Source organism: Neofelis nebulosa, chromosome 14 (genome assembly GCF_028018385.1).
Source record: "Neofelis nebulosa isolate mNeoNeb1 chromosome 14, mNeoNeb1.pri, whole genome shotgun sequence".
Classification (NCBI taxonomy): domain Eukaryota; kingdom Metazoa; phylum Chordata; class Mammalia; order Carnivora; family Felidae; genus Neofelis; species Neofelis nebulosa.
Genome location: NC_080795.1, coordinates 75,874,916 through 75,895,862, shown reverse-complemented (window position 1 = coordinate 75,895,862; position 20,947 = coordinate 75,874,916). Strand labels below are relative to the sequence as shown.

The 20,947-nt window shown below is 51.8% G+C and overlaps 1 protein-coding gene and 1 long non-coding RNA gene across 6 annotated transcripts in view; one reads left to right on the top strand and one right to left on the bottom strand.

Moving 5' to 3' along the window:
• ZFAT (zinc finger and AT-hook domain containing) overlaps nt 1-20,947 on the top strand; it is a 287,200-nt gene that overhangs the window by 93,385 nt on the left and 172,868 nt on the right. Inside the window, exon 1 of one of the 5 annotated variants that reach the window (XM_058699160.1) lies at nt 3,063-3,293. The exons of 1 other annotated variant lie outside the window; for it this stretch is intronic. In XM_058699160.1, the coding sequence (XP_058555143.1) occupies nt 3,275-3,293 (19 nt within the window). In that variant the 5' untranslated portion in view covers nt 3,063-3,274. Of the gene's footprint in view, nt 1-3,062; nt 3,294-20,947 lie in introns of those variants that run through there. 3 more of the 5 variants (XR_009253547.1, XM_058699154.1, XM_058699155.1) reach the window with 3 other exon arrangements.
• Nucleotides 656-2,268, bottom strand: LOC131494681 (uncharacterized). Its single transcript, XR_009253548.1, has 2 exons — nt 2,172-2,268; nt 656-1,789 (listed from the first exon to the last, which is right to left on the bottom strand). It is a non-coding gene; the product is annotated as an uncharacterized LOC131494681 (long non-coding RNA).

Here is a 20,947-nt window from a genome sequence, read left to right as displayed (position 1 = left end):
TCTCATAGGCTCAACTTGTTCTCGTAGGTCAACCACCATAGACCTGGCTCCTTTTTGTGACGTGCAGGGAAGAGGGACCACCTCGTTCTCTGAGCTGACCGCTGCCTTTCAGCAAGAGCCCAGCACACTTTTTGCGGCATCCTGGTTTTCTGGCGATAGCCTGGTGTTTCAGGACGTTCCAATTTTCCCTGCTCCCAAACGCAGACTCAGCTTCTTTGAGGGAGCCCTGGCTACTGCTAATGAAAAATACTATTGAGATCAATATTTAGGGGCTGAGGGTACAGGCCGACTGGTGAGGGGGCAGCACCCGATGGCCACAGAAAAGACGGAACTCAGAAAACATGTTCCTAAGGTCATAATTTGGTTCACACTGAGACTGCTCATATCGTTCTAAATATTACTACCCCTTTTCTTTTATACAATTTTAAATGGATTTTTCTCTACGGTGTGCCTATTTAGATTTTTAATACGTCACTCAGACTGTGATTATCCCCAGTTCTGATTTTATCATTGCTGTGTGCCTCAAGGCCCATTATTTGGAGGTCACCTGTATGTATCCTTTATCTAAACCTGCTTTCAAGAAGTGTCTCATAAAATTATGTATATATTCTCTTTTCATGTAAATGGATATTTGTCATGTAGATATGAGATATAATTATAAAATTATTGACACAAATATATTCAATTACAGAGATTACTTTTTATGTAACTAAAAGCCATTTCATGTTCGCTGATAAACTTCTCGACACAAATTCTTTCACGTGCCAGCCTCGAGGGGCTGACTACCACCAAAGGGCCAGCTGGGAAGCTAATCGCCTCTGGGAACCATTGTGGAAGTAGGGTGCCATTAATTATATAATTTTGAGCAATTTATACTTAATTCTACTAGTGTTTCTTCAATAATTGAAGCCATTTTGAGATATTACTGGCAAATGAGAAGAAGAAAGATGTTTGCTCATTGAAAATGTGCAAATCCAGCAGAGTGATGGCTGAGCTGGGATGGACTGATCTCTCCACTTGCAAATGTGGTCCCCTAGAAAGGGGAGTCTTTGTTGTTTCCATATGCTTGTGGCCAGGCCAGTTTTCAGTAATGATACATGTTCAGTGAATTTTCTTTGGATAGAGACGGAAGAAAATGCCGTGAGAATAATAGAGAAAATCCTAGCTGTCCAAATAACCAACTCGGGACCGTCACCCGTAACTCACAACTTCTTTTTTTTTTTTATTTTGACATTGTTAATATTCTGAGGCAACTTGGTTTTCAGATAAATTCTAAATTGCTTCATTTCCAAAATTCGTTTTGGTCACAACATCCAGGAACAATCCATCTTCTAATCAATAACTGACATTTAAATGCACCTGCAAGAAAGCAACCCAGCGCGAAACCAATATTGTCAGCAACCAGAACAACCCTAGTTTCCTGACAGACATTGATTCACAGCAAAATAGCGATTATTGTAAATATTTATAGTTCTAAAAGGAAAAGCTCATCAATGCAGCGTGTTGAGATTCCAAATGAAATCGCTGATGGGCTCCACCTAGCCATTTATTTGTGAGGTAGGATGCGATGGGTGTGTTGCAGCAACCTTGGAAGAGCAGTAACCTTCCAAGAGTCTTGGAATTGGCTCTTTGGGGGCACGGTGGGTAGTTCGGGCACGCCTCTGGTGGTGATGTGGTAGAATGGGAAGAACACCGGGTGGGGAGAGACTAGTTCCACACCTGGGTCTTCACTGGCTTGCTGTGTGATCTCAAAAAGCCACATAACCTCTTTGAGCGTTGCTTTCCTCATCTAGAAAAGAACAACAATCATGTCTGTCCAATTTAACATCCCTGGTCGTTATAACGATGAAAGAAAAGGGTGGGGGAAAGAGATACCTCTGAACATATATTTAATGGACTGGGCAAATGAATGTGGGGTCTCATAAGGACTCTTTATCTCTCAAGAACAGGGTTAAGGAGCAAGACACATGGTTCCGGAGAAATTTGATGCGTCACCCTATAGCTCAAGGTCCCTGGGAGTTTTACTACTGAAACGCAGGTGACCCTGGGAACGAATGTGTTGCTCATTCAATACTACTGTGCAGTAGGAGCTGGGAAACCAGCATGAGAGAGAGAGAGAGAGAGAGAGAGAGAGAGAGAGAGAGAGCGAGCTCCGAGTGGCCTCTGTGCACCTGGTGTAGCTCACGGACAGATAAATAACTGTCAGGGTCCTTTCTAGTTTCCGGAGCCGAAGGGGCGACCTAGACGAGATGGAGGTTAAGTTCGTGTCAGGCAGTGACATTGCTATGTAGAAAACAGGGACTTAGGATGGTTACTTTGGACGGGGTGGCCGGGGAGGGCCCCCGTGGAGATGTCACTGGAGCACTGATCCGAGGCAAGCGGCAGAGCGGGTCCCCTCCGCATCAGAAACTGAAAACAAGGTCATCATATCTCAAGCAGACAGGCTGCTTGCAGAAGGAAGCGCCAGACTCGGGAACGGGAGCGAGGCGTGCTCACACGCAACTGAGACTTTGTGCGGGACCCTCAGGTCGGAGGGCAGTCGCTTTCCCGAGGTGGCTCCAGGCTGCTGAATTCTGGCTGCACCACCCGGACTAAATCGAGCCGGGTACCCCCAGCGGAGAGCATCCAGCTCTGCTACGGGGACACTGCAAGCAACCCTTGAGAGGGAGGCAGGCTGTAACCTCCCCGACTGACAATTTAGTAAACTCACACCCAGGGAAGTTAAGCCGCTGTCCCAGATTAGTTAGTAAAGGGCAGAACGGGGACAGGAACCCAGAACTCTCCTTGCACGTCTAGCCCGGTGGCTCCACGTCAGGTGAGTCCAAGGATGCACAAACAGGAAGATCTGCTGGCTCCGGGCACAAATGGGAAGACTCCCAATCCTGCGATCCGCACTCCAGGCCTCTCGTTAGCTCCTTCCCAGGAATGGCTCAAAAAGCGGAGCGGTGGAACCCGCGGAGCGGGGTGCCAAGCGCGGCCGCCGGCCCGGAGCATGCGCACTGGCCCGGCCCAGCCTAGACGCGCTCCGCGCTGGGGGAGGGTCACCCGAGGCTGACGTCCGCTACGCCGGCGTCAGCGCCCCGTGAAGAGGAGGGCGAAGACTCCATCCGCCATGTTGGATGCCGCAGATTCGCCATAACCTCGCCGGCTCTTTTCTTAAAAAAATAAAAATAAAAAGCGAAGCATCAGCGGGGCGCCCCGCCTTCTCGGTCGGCGCGGGAGGGGGCCCGGAAGAGCCCGAGGCTTTTTTTTCCTCCGCGGTGGGGGCGTTGCCATGGAGACGCGGGCGGCAGGTGAGCCGGGCTGGGGGTTGGGGTGGGGATGAGGTGGGGGTGGGGCACGGCGCGGCGCGCGGGAAGCCGTTTCGAGTTTGGAGTCGGGAAGAAGCGCGCGGGCCGCCCGGCGGCGGAGGGATCCGCGGCCCAGGGCGGAGAGCGGACGTAGCGGCGTCCTTCGACAGCACGTTCAGTCGTTGGTGGTATCCCGCCGCCTCGGGGTTTTATTTAGAAAAAGTCACGAGAGAGCCAGCCGGAGAGCGAGCGAGGGGAAACTGCGCGCGCGCGCGAGGCCGTTTCCAGGGCAACGGGGAGGGCCGGGCGCGCGCCCCGGAGACGGAGCGCAGGCGTCCTGGCTGGCGGGAGGTTCGAATCCCGGCCTGTCAACTCTGGCCAGCGGCGCCTGGCTGGGGCCTCCTTCTTGCCGGGCCTCAGTTTCCTCCCCTGTGAAATGGGTAGCTCCTTTAGACCCACGTAGAGACAGGGTTCGACCGAGCTGCTGCAGGAAAGCTTTGTGCCCTGTAGAGGGAGCCGTAAACGCCAGGGAGTAGCGTTGTTGCTGCTGGTAGCGGTGTGGCAGGCAGTGATCCTTTGCCCGCTACCTGCCGCCCAGCTCCTGAGGGGCCCTGTTCCTCACCCTCTGAAGTTAAACTCCAGTGCCACCTCTTCCAGGCAGCCCTCTTTGACTTCGCCGCCGGACCAGCCTCTCCGCAGACTAGCCCCAGTAGGCGTCGGATCTAAGAGACCCTTAACCTTGAGCACCTGTGGTTAACAACATGGTCCACACGCCCGGCACTGACCTCAGGCTTTTTGCTGCTCGGTTCTCCGGGCAATTCTAATTCGTGTGTCATTTGCCGATGAGGGACAAAGGTTCAGAGAGGTCAACTGCATACAGCTTGAAAATGACAGAGTTGAGGCCTTTAAAAAAAGTCCTCTTCCTCCAGTTTGGGATGCAACCCAGACGTGCGTGCCTGCCAGGCTGTACTTCCGTCCCCCCATTGGTGCTTGGCCTCCGGTCCGTGCTCGGGCCGCTCTTAGCCAATGAGCCAACAGATCTGCCTCTTCCAGTCCTGTTTTCTTGCCGAGCCCGGTGACCTTTCAGAAATGCAAACTTCATGGCAAGGGGCTTACGCTCCACAACTGTCCCCTCTTGGCTTCATCAGAGCCTGGCCGCTCGTACGGAAGCATCTGTAGTGAGTGTCCTCAGCTGAGGCTGGAGAAGACACCCGAGCTTATGTGTGCTGGCCATGGGGTCCGCTCCGCCAGCACCCCGGGGCACTCAACCCGTCTTCTTCGGTTGAAACCAGAGCCTTGCATGGCACCACTCTCTGCATGCCAGGGTTGGGTAGAGAGCCGTAGACCCTTGGTCCCCTCCTCATCCTGTAGCTGTGTCAGATCCTGGGGTGTGTGCAGTGGACCCAGAGCGAGTGGTGGGTTCAGGCCCCCCCGAACTGCGCCTGCATGCCTTCTTAACCTAATGACAGCTTGGTTTGTCGCCTCCCAAATAATTCCACTTCGGCTGATGCACAGAACGAACTGCCCACGTCTCCTGTTTTGGAGTTGACTTAACAGTGTTTGAAAAGAAACCTGGGCGTCTGTTGCCGTTTCCTTCAATTTCCAGCTGTAATAAACAGAAGAGATCATGTTTCTAAATGTATCAATGTCAACTTGTGATCAGTTAATTTCTTTTTAAAATTTTTAAAAATTTTTTTATTTATTTTTGACAGAGAGAGAGAGGGAGAGAGAGAGAGTGCGTGAGTATGCAAGCAGGGGAGAAGGGCAGAGACAGAGGCAGACACAGAATCTAAAGCAGGCTCCAGGCTCCATGCTGTCAGCGCAGAGCCTGATGCAGGGATTGAACTCGTGAACCCTGAGATCATGAGCTGAGCTGAAGTCACACGCTCAACAGACTGAGCCACCCGGGCGCCTCATGATCAGCTAATTTCTGAAGAGAGTTTCCTGTTTTGCCTGGGTTTTAGGTTAATTTAGGGGAAGCAGTACAATAAATGATAGCAGGATGGATACCAGGATGGACTTGCCTGTGGTCTAGGCAGGTTTTTGGTATAAACCAGCTGAGATGGTCATCACAGTCGATTGGAGATCTATTACGCATCACTCCCTTCTCAGCCTTTCTCATTTACCTGGTAAAATGGTTCCTGTTTCTTTTCTCCCCTTACCTTATAATTTACGTAACAACTTTTCAAAGATAGCTGTCCTTAAGTAGAATTAAGTTTCTGCCTAGGGCAAGGGCAGTCAAAGAATTAGGTATATTGAAAAGACTCTCCTTAATTGCATTTCCTTTTATAGATAGTTTCATCCTTGCCGCCTCTGAAAATCTCCCCATCAAGCTGGGCCAATTTAATTAGGTAGAAGGGACTTAGCTTAGAGTTAAGTTTTCTCTTTGTTCTCAGCTGTTTATCCTGTTAAAATTTCACTGTCTTTGAAAATTTTCAAGGGCAGGTGTCAACTTTAGGAGCCGGAACCATTGGGAGGGTGGGAAGGACAGGGTCCCGAGATCTGTCAGTCACCAGATTCCTGACCTGAGGGAAGTCACACGACTCTTGGAACCCCTGTGATGTCCCTCCTCCTGCAAAAGGAGACAATCCTGTCCCCTGCTCAGGGCCTGGTGCCCTGTGGCTGCTGGTGGAACTCTGGTATTTATCCCTTTTCAATCCAGACCCCATCTCTCCCTTGTAAAACCTAGCGTATTGTTTGTTGTCTACTTGCTGCTTGAAAACACTTGTGGTTGGAAAGGCTCAGTAGGCTTTAACTTTTTAAATATATTTTGTTAGTTTATTGTTGAGAGAGAGAGAGAGAGAGAGAGAGAGAGAGAAAGCCCACCAGCAGGGGAGGGGCAGAGAGGGAGACACAATCCAAAGCAGGCTCCAGGCTCCAGGCTCCAGGCTCCGAGCTGTCAGCACAGAGCCCCATGTGAGTCTTGAACTCACGAACCGCGAGATCATGACCTGAGCCAAAGTTGGACACTTAACCGGCTGAGCCACCCAGGCGCCCTTAACTGATTTTTAAAGGACAAAAAAAAAGTGGGGCACCTGGGTGGCTCAGTTGGTTGCACATCCGACTTCGGCTCAGGTCATGATTTCGCTGTCCGTGAGTTCGAGCCCCGCGTCGGGCTCTGTGCTGACAGCTTGGAACCTGGAGCCTGCTTCGGATTCTGTGTCTCCCTCTCTCTCTGGTCCTCCCCGCTCATGCTCTGTCTCTCTCTCTCTCTCTCTCTCTCTCTCTCAAAAATAAATAAACATTAAAAAAACTTAAAAAAAAATAAAAGGAAAAAAAATAATCTGCGAGGGAAGCCCATAGACATAGTAACCATTTATTACAGATTTGAAGTCCCTCTCTTTTTGTCAGTGAACATAAAGTATATAATCAAATTTGCTAGTGAAAAGATCACACTTGGCATATTAACGTAAAAAGGATTTTAAATCTGGTAACAGACTTTTCTTTGTTCTTTCACATCGTGTAACAATCTGGCCCCTGGGTGCCCAGACTGGCTCCGGGCTGAGGCGGGGTGGGCAGGGTGGGGGCCTGGCTTTGGAGCTGCTGCTGGCTTTGCGGGGAGGAGGGGGGGGGGCCGGGGGGTGGGGGAGCTGCTCAGCCACGGCCCCTGGAAAGAAGGAGCAGAAGGCTTTGGGAGCAGCGTTCTGGAAATGGGGTCTTGGATGTCCTGGCACCTTATAGGGTGCCTTCCTTACGGCTTCCTTCTCCGCGTCAGACCTTCTCTTTGCTTCTCTGCCCCTTAGGACCTTTTCTTTTCCTTCCACCACCCCCCCCCCCCACGCTTTTTTTCCCCTTCTTCTTTTTTTTTTTTTAATTTAAAAAAATTAAAAATTTTTTTCCTGCCAAGGGAATTCCTGGGTCCACTTAGATGTTTGTGCCCAACTTTGTGCCAGGAGCTGGGGACGTAAAGTATGACACACTGTTTCCTTCTGAGGCTCTCACGCAGTCCTAGCAGTTGGAAAACCCGTTCCCTTAGGAGAAAGTGCCAGGTGCTACGACGGAAGCGAGCCCCAAGAATCAGGGCTTCAGAAGGGGTGCCCCCGGCCCAGCCAGGGGATTCTGGGAGGGCTTCCTGAAGGAGGAGGTGCCTGAGCTGGAACTTTCCGGGTGAGCGGAGGGGTACCGCAGAGGGCTGTTTGGTACAGAGACACAGATGTGACCCAGCCACAGGCGTGCTCTGGGTGCCGGAGCCCGGGGTGCGGGTGCTTGAGGTCTGTGGTGATGGTCTTTGGAGGGGCAGAAAGCTGTTGGGACTTGACGATGGAAACTTTGGAGAATGAGAGCAAAAGGGGGCCTGCCAGTTTGCCTGTTAACAGCTGCCTGAGGTCAGTGTTTTTGAGGTGTAGAAATACACAGTGAACATACAGACCTTAAGTGTGTGCTGGGACCACCCATGTTACCCACGCCCCTGACAACATCCGGAACTTTTCCCTCACCCCAGAAAGTTGCCGTTTGCCCCTTCCCACCCAATTCCTGCCCTTCACCCCAAGCAATCACTGGTCTGAGTAATGTTGCCAGAGATAAACTACTTTTTGAAGCTCATGCGAGAATTCTCTGGTATCTGGTGTCTTTCAACTCAGCATAAAGTTTCTGAGATCCAGGGCTTTGTTTCTTTTTATTTTCTGCTAGCATATTCCATCGTACGGATGTGCCACAGCCTGTTTGTAGGATCGCCGTCTGAGCTCATTTCCAGTTTTTGGTTGTTGGGAAAAAGCTGCCACGGACATTCTTCTACAAGGTTTCTTGTAGACGTAGATTTGCATTTCTTTTGGGTAGTGGAACGGCCGGCTTGTAGGGCAGAGGTATATCTAACTTTTTAAGAAATGTCCAAATAGCCTCCTGGAATTGTGCCATTTTGCACCCCTGTCAGCAGGTGTAGGAGAAATATGCCTGCTGCACAGGCTCAGCCACATTCAGTGTTTAATTTTTTTTCCTTTGATCTATTTTAGAGGGTGTGCAGTAACATCTCATTTAACTTGCATTTCCTTGATGATCGGTAATACTGAGTACTTGTTTTTTTTCTTTTTGTGCTTATCCGCCATTTGTATACCCTCTTTGAAGAAATGTCTGTTTAAATCTTTTGCCCATTTCAAGCACTGGGTTGCTTGTCTTTTTAACTGTTGACTTGTGGGAGTTCTCTATACATGGTTTGGATGAGTCCTTTGTCCTATGTATGTGTTGTGAATATTTTCTCCCAAGCTCTGCTTGCTTATTAATCTCATTAATACTATCTTTTGTTCAGCATAAGCTTGTAATCTTAATAAAGTCTGAGTTACCGTTATTTTTGCTTTATAGGGAGTACTGTTTGTATCCTCTCTGAGAAATGTTCTCCTACTTTAAGATCATGAAGATATTCTCCTAGGTGTGTTTGTTTGTTTATTTTTTTTTAAAACTTTATACTTCTTTTAGGTTTAGGTTTACCGTCTATCTCAGATTAGTTTGTGTATGGTGTGAGGCAGGGATCCTGATCCCCGGTTCCCCCTCCCAGTATGGATGTCCAGTGTTTCCAGACTCCTTTGTTAGAAGAGACTTTACTTTCTCCATTGGATTATTTTGGTTCCTTTGTTGAAAATCATGTGTGGTTCCATCTCTGAGCTCTCTGGTCTTTTCCATTAGTACCACACTGTCTGGATTATCATAGCCATATAGCAATTTTTGAAGTTAGAAAGAATATAAAGGAGGACATTTCTCGGAGGGTCAAAATGCAGGCCAGAGCGAGACCCGTCATTAGGTGCCCTTGTCGTGAGGCCCAGGGTTGATGACACTCATTCACCCCAAGGCAGTGGCTGTGGGAATAGAGGTTAGGGCAGGTTCGGCGAAATAGCTGAGAGGGAAAACCTTTGGGACTGGTGATTGATTAGGTTTTACCTTTGAGACCAACAAGCCTTCCTTCTGTGTTTGCTTTTAGGGAAGGAGGAGTAAAGAACCTACCAGGCATAAGGATGTGAAACTTCCCAGGCTTTTTACGTGCACTGCTGGTTCATGATTTTCAGTTCCTTCCTGTGGTGGTGGAGAGAAGGCCTTTTGAATTCTCCCTGTTTTTATTTCTGAGTTGGGCCGGGAGGCTGGTGCAGAGCTGGTGCAGACCCTTCCTGGGGACTGAGTCCCTGCTCCCCCCACTTTGAAGAGTCCCCTGAGGCAGACTGTCACGTGCAGCCCTGGTTGATCTGCCCTAGGAGGGCCCTGTGGCTCTGAGTTGGGAGCCTCTGGGGGCTCTGGGACTCTGTCCTGCCCGGGAGTGAGCCCTGCCCCCGACATTCCTCCCCCTGACCACAGGCAGGGAGCCAGGCTCCGTAATGCAGGGAGTGGGGGCACTGGGATTGAAGTGGGTGGAAGTCCTGCCCTGCTCTTCAAGGGACAGGGACCCTGGCAAGTCACTGAGCCCCTGTCTCTTTGTGTATAAACGTGGTTCCTGTCGTGAAGGTTTGGGAACACGCCTGGCGTACGGCAGGTTACTTTCCTTTCTTCCACCATCCATCTTTTCGTTCTTTCCCTCTCTCCTCGGTTTCCATTCCACTCTTCCTCTCTCAAGCCTCACCTTCTTCCCCTGACCGGCTTGTACGGTCCAATAGTGTCATTGAGAATTAAATGCATAATGAGAGGGGTTTGTAATATTTGTGTAATAATCCACAATAAAACATGATACAGTGGCCTGATCCTCTATTAATCGTGCAGTTGCTGGGGGAATAAGATGGGATCTGGTAATGCTAACAGTCATTTCTGCAGACCTGCTCAGTCAGGTGCTTCACATCTCTGACACAGTTTTTCTGCACAAAAGCCATGCGAAGCGGCCGCATTGTCTCTGATTTGCAAACGAGGAAGTAGAGGCCCAGGCTTGTTAGGGGGAGCTGAGTGGGTAACCCAGCGTTTGGACCAGCAGCAGGGCCTACTTCGGGCCTGTGACCGTCTCCTTCCAGGTGCTCTGTTAGGACCTTGCCTAGTTCCAGAACCTGGGCCTGGGCCAGGCTGTGGGTGAAGGTCCGGGGTCTGCCCTTTAGGCCTGGCAGCTGGGGGAGATCTGAGTCACCAGAGAGAAGAGGAACCTCTTCCTGCAACTGCTGACATGTATGCAGTCCTACTGTGTGCGTGTGGCCCTGGCTGGGCTGGGTGCAGCAGCTGAGGCATGCACCTTTGACTGCCCCCACTGGGCTCTGGTGTGATGCCCCCAGAAGCTGGGCCTCGAGGGGCCCCGAGAGTCCTATGCTCAGGGAGCTCCAGCCATGGAGAAGACGAAATCAGTTACAAAACGGGCAAAAGGTTTGCGGGAGACTTTACGGAGGAAGTGATACAGGTGTCCAGGAAGCTTGGGAAAAGACTCTGGATGTCACCATCACTGGGGACACGCAGCTTAAAGCCACAACAAGGTACCGCTGCACGTCCACCGGAGTGGCCGAAACTAAGAAGACTGACAATACCGGGGGCGGGTAAGAAAGCAGAGCACCTCGAACACTCACGCGTCGCTGCTGGGGATGCAGGACGGGGCAGCCGCCTTGGAAGGAGAACGGGGGTTTCTGACAACGTCAGGCATCCGCTTGCCGGGTGGCTCCGCGGTTCCGCTCCTGGGTGATCACCCAAGATAAGCGAAACGTGTGTCCGCGTGTCACAAACACGGACATACGTGCCACACGCATGCTTTATTGCTGGTAGCTGCCAACTGGAGCCACCCCCAAATGCCCATCAAATGATGGATAACTAAACCTGCTGCGGTAGAGACGTCCAATGGAATACTGCTCGTCCGTAAAAATGAGGGAACTACTGATGCAGGCAACAACCTGCTTAATCCCCAAAACGTGTTAAGTGAGGGACGCTGGCCGGCTCAGTCGTTAAAGCGTGCAGCTCTTGGGGCGCCTGGGTGGCTCGGTCGGTTAAGCGTCCGACTTCGGCTCAGGTCATGATCTCACGGTCCGTGAGTTCGAGCCCCGCGTTGGGCTCTGTGCTGACAGCTCGGAGCCTGGAGCCTGCTTCCGATTCTGTGTCTCCCTCTCTCTCTGCCCCTCCCTGGCTCGCACTCTGTCTCTCCCTCTCTCTCCTTCAAAAATAAATAAAGTCACTGAGTTGTGCAGGGCCCTGGAAGTGCTACAGGTTGTACAGGGTAGATGGAGGGGACAGCGCCATGGTCCCTGCTGCCTGGGGTTGGGTGAGGGGCTCCGGAAAGCCTTGAGGGTGATGTTGGAGGCGTGGCCAGGACAGTGGGAGTGTAGAGCAGGGGTGAAGGCAGGGGGGCATGAAGGAGCCCAGCAAGGTGAACAGCCTCTGCCCACCCTCCTCGCTGACCCTCCACAGCCTCGTGCCTTCGGGGTCCGGGGCCAGGCTTGAGCGCTGAGCCCGGATGGCCTTCCCTGGCCCTGCCTGTCCGCTGCCTGAATCTGGGGTCCCCATCCTGTTGCCTGGCCACCGGCTTGGGTGGCCTTGAGGTCCCCTGGAAATGTAGGCACCGGCTTTGCAGTCTCAGAGACCTGGCTTTGAATTTTCCGCCCCACCGTGTGACAGTTCTTTGGGCTCCTTGGAGCCTCCGTTGGCACTTGGGTGACCCGGGCCAGCTCAACATCCACCAGGAGTTTATTGTCTGGAGGGTGGAGTCCGATGAGGGGGGGAGGTCTGAGGCTGGTGCTGACTCCGGGGCTTTCGAGGGGGCCCTGAGGACTCACCGAGCAAGCAAGCCCAGCCGAGCACGGGGGGCCTCGAGGGGCTCGGCAGAGACTCAGGGAAGCCCCTCCTTGACACCAGCTGGCTGTGCTGCTGGCCTCCGCCCTCAGAGGCTGTCCCGGTCCTCCGTTTGCCACCCGACTGCCACCTTGGCTGTGTGACGGCTGGACCTGAACCTCACCTTGGACGACCGCTTCCCCCACTACGGTCCCGGCACTGTGAGAAGCGCTTCGCAGGCAGGCTCTCTGCAGGGGAACCGTGGTCCTCCTAGTCTGGGTCCTCCTGCTTTTCTGGCAGAGTCTAGAAGCATCCTTAGGCGGGCGTTTAACCCGTTGCCTGCCAGATTTTGCGGTTTGCCCTGGGGTGGGTGTGCCCTGCGCTCGGGCAGACCCGGCTTTTGTCCTTGCTTTCCACTCCGCCCTGCGGGGCCAGGGGTGGGGGGCTGCGTCAGGTGCCTGGACTTTAGGGAAGGTTGTGGGGTTCTGGACGCCGAGGTGCCAGGAGCCCTGAACACCAGGCTCTGACTCTGCTTTTCTCCTGTCTGTTTCTCCCCCCGCCCCCTCTTTCTTCCTCTTGTCAGTTTTTAGAAGGAAACCAAGTCATCATGCTCTAATTTTCCTTTTGAATTTTCCCGAGTCTTGCTTTCTAGTCGGAGGCCATGTGAGAGGTGCTCAGGTGAAGGGCACGGGTCAGGAGAGCTTTTGTAGCAGGGGCCGGGAGGAAGGGATGGGGACTGCTTCCTGACTGGAGTCCCGGGACGAGGTCTGGGGTAAGTGGGTAGCCAGGAGGGCGCTGTGCCCTTGACCCCTGGCGGCCCTCAGGAGGCCGGTCCTGTTGGGTGGGAGAAGAGTCCTGGGCTGGACATGATGGTCCCATTGACCTTCGGGGGCTCTGGCCAGAGTGGCTCAAAGAAGGAGAGAGTTGGGTGGGTGTTTGATGTCTGGAATTGTTGGCCGTGAGGTGCACAGTTGTGATCAGGGCATTCTTTGCTGCTCCTGTTGAGAGCAGGAGCACTGTCAGCACAGAGCCCGATGCGGGGCCCGAACTCACAAACCGTGAGATCATGGCCTGAGCCGAAGTGGGACGCTTACCCGAATGAGCCACCAGGCGCCCCTGTTGTTTCTATCTTAAACAGATTCCTCAGCAAACCTGCTCTGTGGGTCTGAGCATCGCGCCCTGTTCCCCTCCGCTGCCCCTCCTGGGGCTGCTGTCCATCGCTCCCACTTTCTCTGCCTTTTCTTCCACTACTGCCGTTAGTCGGGCGACTGTCTGCGTGTGTTCCTGACGGGCCCTGGTGACGCCTCATCCCCGTGGCTCCCGAACTGTGCCCGGCGTGTGCTGTGTGAGCTGGCGAGAGGGCTGCTGTGAAATGAGGGTTCTGTGGTTCAGGACCGGCCGTGTGAATATCACTGGTGTTTCTTGACTGAGGACGTCTCAGAGCCTGTCATGAGCCACCCCCCCCCCCCCCCCCCCCCCCGCCCTGTCCCTCTGCCTTCTCTCTAGAACACTGGAGGCCGGGTGGCAGACATAGTGCCCTTTCACCCACTCCTAAAGATTTCCAGTGTTTGTTTTCTAAAAACAAGGTCAGTCTCCCACACAAGCACCTTAACGATTATCAAAGTGAGAACACGATGCTTATAGTGCAGATTTCACCGACTGAAATTCAGGCTCACCAGTTCCGGTAATTTTCGATAGAAGCAAAAGGAAGCCCTGCCTTAGGCCCTGCGTTCAGTCCGTGTGTCCCTTTACCCTTTAAAGATGGCTCCTCTGTCTTTGTGTCCCACGACACTGTAGGGTGCGGGGCACTTGTTCTGTAACCTGTGTCCCTCCCTTGGGCCATGTTTCGCCATGATTCCATTCAGATCCTGCAGTTCGGGCACGGGGGTCACGGGGGATACCACAGCAGGGGCGCCCAGTTCTCAGCCCTCCTGTCGGGAGGACAGGACGCCCGTTTGAGGGGGTCGGGTTCTTTCGAGATACAGTTACTATTCTTCTCCTTGGTAATCGTCTCGTGATGAGACATTCTGAGACCGCATACTTACCGTGTTACTCTTCATTCCTCAAACTTCCCTCGCTCGTGGTGTTAGCATCCGTTGATGACTTCTTGCCAGAATCCGTGATCACTGATAGTTGCTGATGATGAGTTTCTAATGCCAGCGTTTCTTCCACATTTACTAGTTGTCTTTCTATGGGAGCAAGAGTTCCTTTTTTAAATAAATCTGTCTATCTGTATTACTGTGGACTCACGAGTTCTTTCTTCAGTGGTTTGCAGTCCTTTATCATTATTTTGATCTCATTTCCCCATATTTGGCTGGTTGAAGCCTCTTTGACATGCCCCCTCTTTCTTTGAGAACCTCCTTGGTTTCTGTCCGATGAGGTATTCCTTTTCTGGCTCTGGAATCAGCTATCTCTAGAGGAGAATGATGGTTGAGGTGGAGACTGGTATTTAGAAAAGAAGATGTGGGACTAGGCGAGCTCATTATTGCTGGAGTGAAATGGGCGCACGCCTGCACACACAGCATGCAGACACGCAGAAGTTCACACATGGCCGACACACGTCCATATCTGCGGATCTTTCCAGTTCCAACCCAGCGGCACCTGCCCCTTCCGAGACACTGCCTCCCAGTACCCACAGCAAGTTACTTATCTCAATCCTAGGATATACAAAAAATCGTTTCCGAATTGCTAACCTGTGTCTCTGGGAAAGAAGCCTACTAACTCGAGTTCAGTGTTTAATTAGATCTGTTTCCCATTGACCTGAGGCGTACCGTGGGAACTCTGGCTTCCCAGGTGATTTGGGTTCGCCCTCCCCGCTCTTCCCTCCCACTTCCGCGTAGTTATAGTTGCTCATTTAAAGTTTGCTTCCGTTCATTTGTTTGTATTTCATTTTAGGGATGATCCCCATACTTGCTTATTTGTTTTCCTACTTTAGGTGTGTGAATTTTTGGGTTGTGTGTATTTCTTGTATTTCAGTACAAGGACCGAGTTCTGCTGCCTTTTTTTTTTTTTTTTTTTTTTTTTTTTTTGTGGACGTGGGGTGCTCCGCACCTGTCTGGACTCTTCTGCCTTTCCCTGGGCATCTCACTTCCGGGCCCTTTGTCTGGGTCTGGTTTCTCTTAAGACCACCATTCCAAATGCTGCATTTGTTCCCATTTTACAGAGTCGGAGGACCAGAGAAGCAAAGTGCTTTCCCCCGGAGGGGTAGGGGTTGGCTGGTGTCTGTCCCACCCAGAGCTCGCCTTGCTTCCCCGGCACAAGGTCTGACTCGTTCTGCTGGGAAGCGTGAGTGAAGAATGGCTTGGTTAACATTGTTCTCAGGCCTTCCTAAGTGAGCACTCTGGAATGTTCTAGCCCTCACAACAAAGGAAATGTAGCATTCCTCTGTTTCTAGGTAGAGATCTTTGTTCTTTTTAAGCTTTTAGCTGTATTTTGAATGAAATACAGTCTATCAGGGGAGACAGAAGTTAAACAAACACACCATTGAATACATGATTACGCATTGTGGTAATTGCTGCTAAGGTGAATGAATACAGGGAGGGCAAGAGAAAGTAACAGAGACCTAATTTATATTGAAGGGGATTTAAGAAAAGTCTGTCTGAGAAAGTGAGGTTGGAGCTGAGACTTGAAGAATGAGGTTCTTGAACCAAAACCAGTTTGCTGACGAGATCCCAGGCACCTGCCAGCTCTTTCCGCTTTGCAGAATGTGCAGCTCACATCGCTGAACCGGCTCTTGGAGGCCAGAGTTCTCCTTTGCTCTTTATCGCCCCCTAGGGGACATGTGTGTGTTTGGACTTGCGGCAGGTGGTTTAAGAGACCCTGGGGCCGTGGGCAGGACCGGCCTGGCCACGGCCGAGCTTGGGGACCCATCCGGTATGGCTGAAGGACTGGGATCCCAGGCTTGCGGGGGAGAGGACCTCGGGGACATCTGACAGCCTGTTCAGATCTAGCCAGAGGGGCTGGCCTTGCCAGGGTCACCCTGAGGCTGCACCACCTGAAGCCAGGCTGGGAAGAAGTTGCTTGACTTCTTAAAGTTCCCAGCTGTGTAAGCATAAGTGGTAGCTACCCAGACGCTGAGGGGTAGGGTCAGGTAGGGCTGTCTGTCTCCTGGACACTGGCTGGGGAGCTGAATTTAGGCACCTCTGTGTCCCTTCCAAGGCAAGACTCTTTGCGATTAGGCCACAAATAAAACCACAGTCACTTCAAATTATTCTCTCGTGAACAAAACGGGAGGGTCTGTACCTTACTCCTTTCTACACGTGCCTAGCATAGTATGTGACATATATTAGGCACTTACTGAATATTGTATTATGAAGGTAATGCATGTAAGTTACAATTACTTCCCCCCCAGTGGCCCAGGCATTTGGAGAATATAATACTTATTTTATGTCTTAGTTACTAGGAACAGTGGGGCAGGTCATTCTGGTAGGCTGGGGTGGGTAGCCGGTGGGGTTTGGAGAATTCTTTTCCCATTGGCTCTTCCTGCCTCATGTAAAGCTCTGTTCTGAAATTCGGAAACACCTTGAACCCGTCTGGGAATTGGAGGGTAGTTCTTTCTCCTAGAATTCATTTTCAGGTTCAGAATACTTCGTAACTGAGACCGGTCTCAGGCTTTCATACTACGTAAAGCAGACGTTTAGAATTTGAAGTTAAGGGGCGCCTGGGTGGCTCAGTCGGTTCAGCGTCCGACTTCGGCTCAGGTCACGGTCTCACGGTCCGTGAGTTCGAGTCCCGCGTCAGGTTCTGTGCTGATGGCTCGGAGCCTGGAGCCTGCTTCTGATTCTGTGTCTCCCTCTCTCTCTGCCCCTCCCCTGCTCACGCTCTGTCTCTCTGTCTCAAAAATAAGTAAATGTAAAAAAAATTTTTTTGAAGTTGAATTTGCATGTTTCCCACATCTGCTTCCAGTTCTGCGACCTCAGGAGCTTGGAGCAGCCTGTGACAGTAATGAAAACGTCCCTCTGTCTTCTCCCTCTCCCGTAAAGATGTGGACAGGGATGCTGTTTGGCAAAGCCTAAATTTTCCAATTCCTTGTGTCGATTTTCCTAACTCGGTGGGTCCCAAGGATTTTGGGGGGAGTGGTGGAGGCCGTCTGTAGCTCCCCTGGACGTGGGGGAGTAGAGCATGCATACCACAGTTCTCTGACCTGCAGTGGGAAAGTTGCCTGATGTTCTGGAAACAGAATACTGGATCTGTGTCTAGTGCAAACTTCGGTCTGCTGTAAGTGGAAAATACACACCGGGTTACTATGGTGTGGTACAAAAAGAAAAAACGAAAGAATGTGAAATTTCTCATTGCTCTTTTAAAAATGGATTGTAAGTAAAATGGTAGTATTTTGGATATACTGTATTACAGAAGACACGTGAGAATTGGTTTCACTTGTTTCTTTTTGTTTCACCGTGGCTGCTGGAGAATTTGAGATCCCGCCAGTGGCCCTGTTTCTGCAGGACAGTGTGGGCTTGGTTGGGCGTCTTGAGCCCTGGCGGCTGAGTGGCGGCCCATCCCAGAGCTCCTTGGGTGGGAAATGTGCCCAACACGTTGTACGCACAGAGTGTGCACTGAGCCACGTCTGCCTGCCCAAGAGGTCATGCTTATACAAGCCTGCTGGTCCCCCGCGATTGTCCCGCTTGAGCCCTGGAAGAGCCGCTCTGTGCCTCTCTCCCTCCCGGCCCCTCGTACCCCGCTTTGTGCAGGCAGGTGTGCATCACGTGTGTGTTCAATCGAAACCTTGCCCAGTCAGGAGAAGGGGAGGGTGAGCACCAGCTTTTCTAAGGGCTTTGTTTTTGCCCGGTTTGCTCGTCATGGGGTGTGTGACTAGACTGCAGAGCTGGGGACCGGGCTGGTGGCATCTCCACCGTGGTGTGCCAGGCGGCACCCTTGGAGCGATGTCCGAAGGAACTGAGTCAGTTGTTTAAAATAACCAGGGCGGGGGTGCCTGGGGGGCTCAGTCGGTTAAGCGTCCGACTTCAGCTCAGGTCATGATCTCACGGTCTGTGAGTTCAAGCCCCACGTTGGGCTCTGTGCTGTCAGTTCAGAGCCTGGAGCCTTCTTCAGATTGTGTGTCTCCCTCTGTCTCTGTCCCTCCCCTACTTAACGCTCTGTCTCTCAAAATATCAATAAATGTTAAAAAAAAAAATTAAGATAACCAGGGCGGCAGAATGAGGAGACAAGGGCTGGCCATGTCCAGTTAATAAACAGCCCCTGGGGGGGCTCCATCATTGAGCATTTGGCTTTCGATTTCGGCCCAGGTCATGATCTCACACTTTGTGGGTGTGAGCCCCACGTCAGGCTCTGCACTGACAGTGTGGATCCTGATTGGGATTTTCTCTATGTCTCTCATCCGCTTCTATGCCTGTGCGCATGTTTCTCTCTCTCTCTCTCTCAAAATAAATAAAAAACCCAAACAGGTCCGGTCATGATACACTGGCTACAGTGACCTGGCATCACCCCATCCCTGGGGCCCTGGCTCTTCCTTCCCCTGAGTACTTGGGGTGCGGCAGGAAGACACTGTGGGAAGTGTGGGGAGATTTTGAACCCCTGTTGGAGAGGGAGGAGTCTGGGGGCCTCCGAGTAAGTGGTCCCTCCACAGCTGGGTCTGCGATCTCCTTGTGGGAACCGAAGCCCCGGCTGGGCTCCTGCCGCCCAGGGCCCCCCGTTGCTCCCCCAAGTGCCAGCCTGTCTCACACTCTGGCTCCGCTTCCTTCCCCTGTTTCCCCACCTTCCTTCTCCCCTTCCTTGTGGTGCTTTCTCTTCTCAGAGCCTGGCTTTCTACTCGCTGTCCTCATTCATGCTGTGGCGTTTATATCCATTCCTTGGAACACTTCTGAATGGCCTGTCTTTTCTTTCCCTATGGGAAGTGTGTGTGTGTGTGTGTGTGTGTGTGTGTGCATCTGTGGTACGTGTGTACTTGTGTAATGTGTGTATGTGCATGTATTATGCGTGCACGTGCATTTGTGCATGTATGTTATGTGTGTCTATGTGTACACATTGCACACACATGCTACCCACACCTGTGCATTTGTGCATGCATGTGCGTATGTGCACATGTGTGTTACGCATACGTGTGCACTTGTGCACATATGTTATGTGTATATGCACACACATTTGTGCCTGTGTGTTATGTGTGTGTGTGCACATATATTATGCACACGTGTCCATTCATGCATGTGTGTATATGCATGTGCCGAGCATATTTGTACATGTATGTGTGTATGTGCACACACGTTATGCACACACGTGCACTTGTGTGTGCATGTGTGTGTGTATGTAGGACCCCCACACTGGCTTCCCTTTACCAGATACCGCCAGTGGTAGGTGGATAGCAGAGGAAGCAGCAACATGGTCGGAAGATTCAGCCAACCAGCCAGACTTCCCTGGACTTAAGAGATGCCCGTTCTGTTCTGCATCTGCACCGTGTTTAGCTGTCGACAAGACCCTTTTCCCACTGTTTACCCCGTGATCACATCCCCCACCCCCATATTGTCCTTACGAGGTCATCAGGCACCTTCGATTGTCTCCTTTTCTCCCTGAGTGCCTGCAGGTTTTAGAAGTGAAGGGGACTCTACCCACTCTGAAGCTGCACTGAGATGTGGGGTTTGAATCCAGAGTTTCGGACCTGAGGCCCAGTGCTGAAAGCTGGCCTAAGGCAGCCCTTTCCCTTCACAAGTTAGATACAAGGCTCCTCAGACACACAAAGGAACCAAAATAAGCTAACACAACAAAAAAGCAAACACCGGAAAGTCAGAGGCCTGGTAGGCGGTGGCCGTGGGCATCACTGTGCTCAAATGTACTGTAACACGCTGTGAGATTTTGCACATTTTGTTTTTCTCGTGGAAACGATCCCAGAGACACGGTCACCTTCGGGGCGTGGCCTGAGAGTTCCCGAGCCGCCTTGGTCATTTGCGGGGGACTCCCCACCTCCCCAGAGCTTCCCACCTGTCCGCTGGGGTGGGGATAGCGCTGCGGCCTGTAGGTGGGGAACTGGGTTATGGGGGGCGGTTCCCGTTCACATACATTATTCGTGATGCCGTCCTGAGGAAGGGGCCCAGCTCTTCACATAGGATTATGTTCAATGCATGTATACTCTATTGCCCAAGGCTCTCCCTCGGAGAGTGCTTAAAAATAGCTTAAAAAAAATTCTGCCAAGTTTCAACATGGAAGAAATGTGGATGCATAAAATTACAGAGCAACTGTTGGCCCAGCGTTAATTATAGCTGATCCGGAGCATTTCTCATTTTATTTTGTTAATCCACTTTCAGCAAAGGAACACCCATGGGATTTCTCCCTTGCATTGAATAAAAACGTTAACTTTGTGAGTCACAGAAGCTGCTGTGTTCATCAGCATTTTATGAGACACGTGACGATAATGCCACAAATTAGCGCCTGCGCGGCTGGGAGCTTCAGCCCTCCGAACCTCAGGGCTGGGAGGGCACCTTGGAGATCATCTGTGGGTGTGGCGGGCCTGCCGGCCCCAGTGGAGGCAGTCGGTGGGCGGGGCTGTCTCCTCCCTGGCTCTGGCCCCTGTGGCTGGTGACCGTGGCCCCCGTGGCTGGTGACTCTGGCTGGCTCTCTCTCTGCACATTCGCCTTCTGAGGAGGCTTGAAGACCAGGTTTCACTTTAAAACATTTGAAGGCCACTTCTGTTTCGAGCCTGTAGAGATTCAGAGACTTACATAGAACCTGTCATATTGGAGGTGGGAGCCAGTTAGGGGCTGGGGGACCCAGGCCCTGACTAGCCTGCTGCCCTTTCTGCTGCCCTTGGAGGTATTGGTCTGGGCTGTGCCGGTCACCGAGGTATCGGTCACCGAGCTGGGCACGTTGCCTTCATGGTGTCCCTCCACAGCAGACGAGGAGACAGAAGCCCAACAGGCCCAAGTACACACAGGGGCCAGGGTCACATGGCTGCTTGGGCAGAGGTGGGTTCACGTCTAGGTCTGGGCTTCATGGCTGCCCTTCTCTCTCACTTCATGTGTCATTTTATTTTATTTTATTTTATTCTCTTTTGTTAACTAAAGACA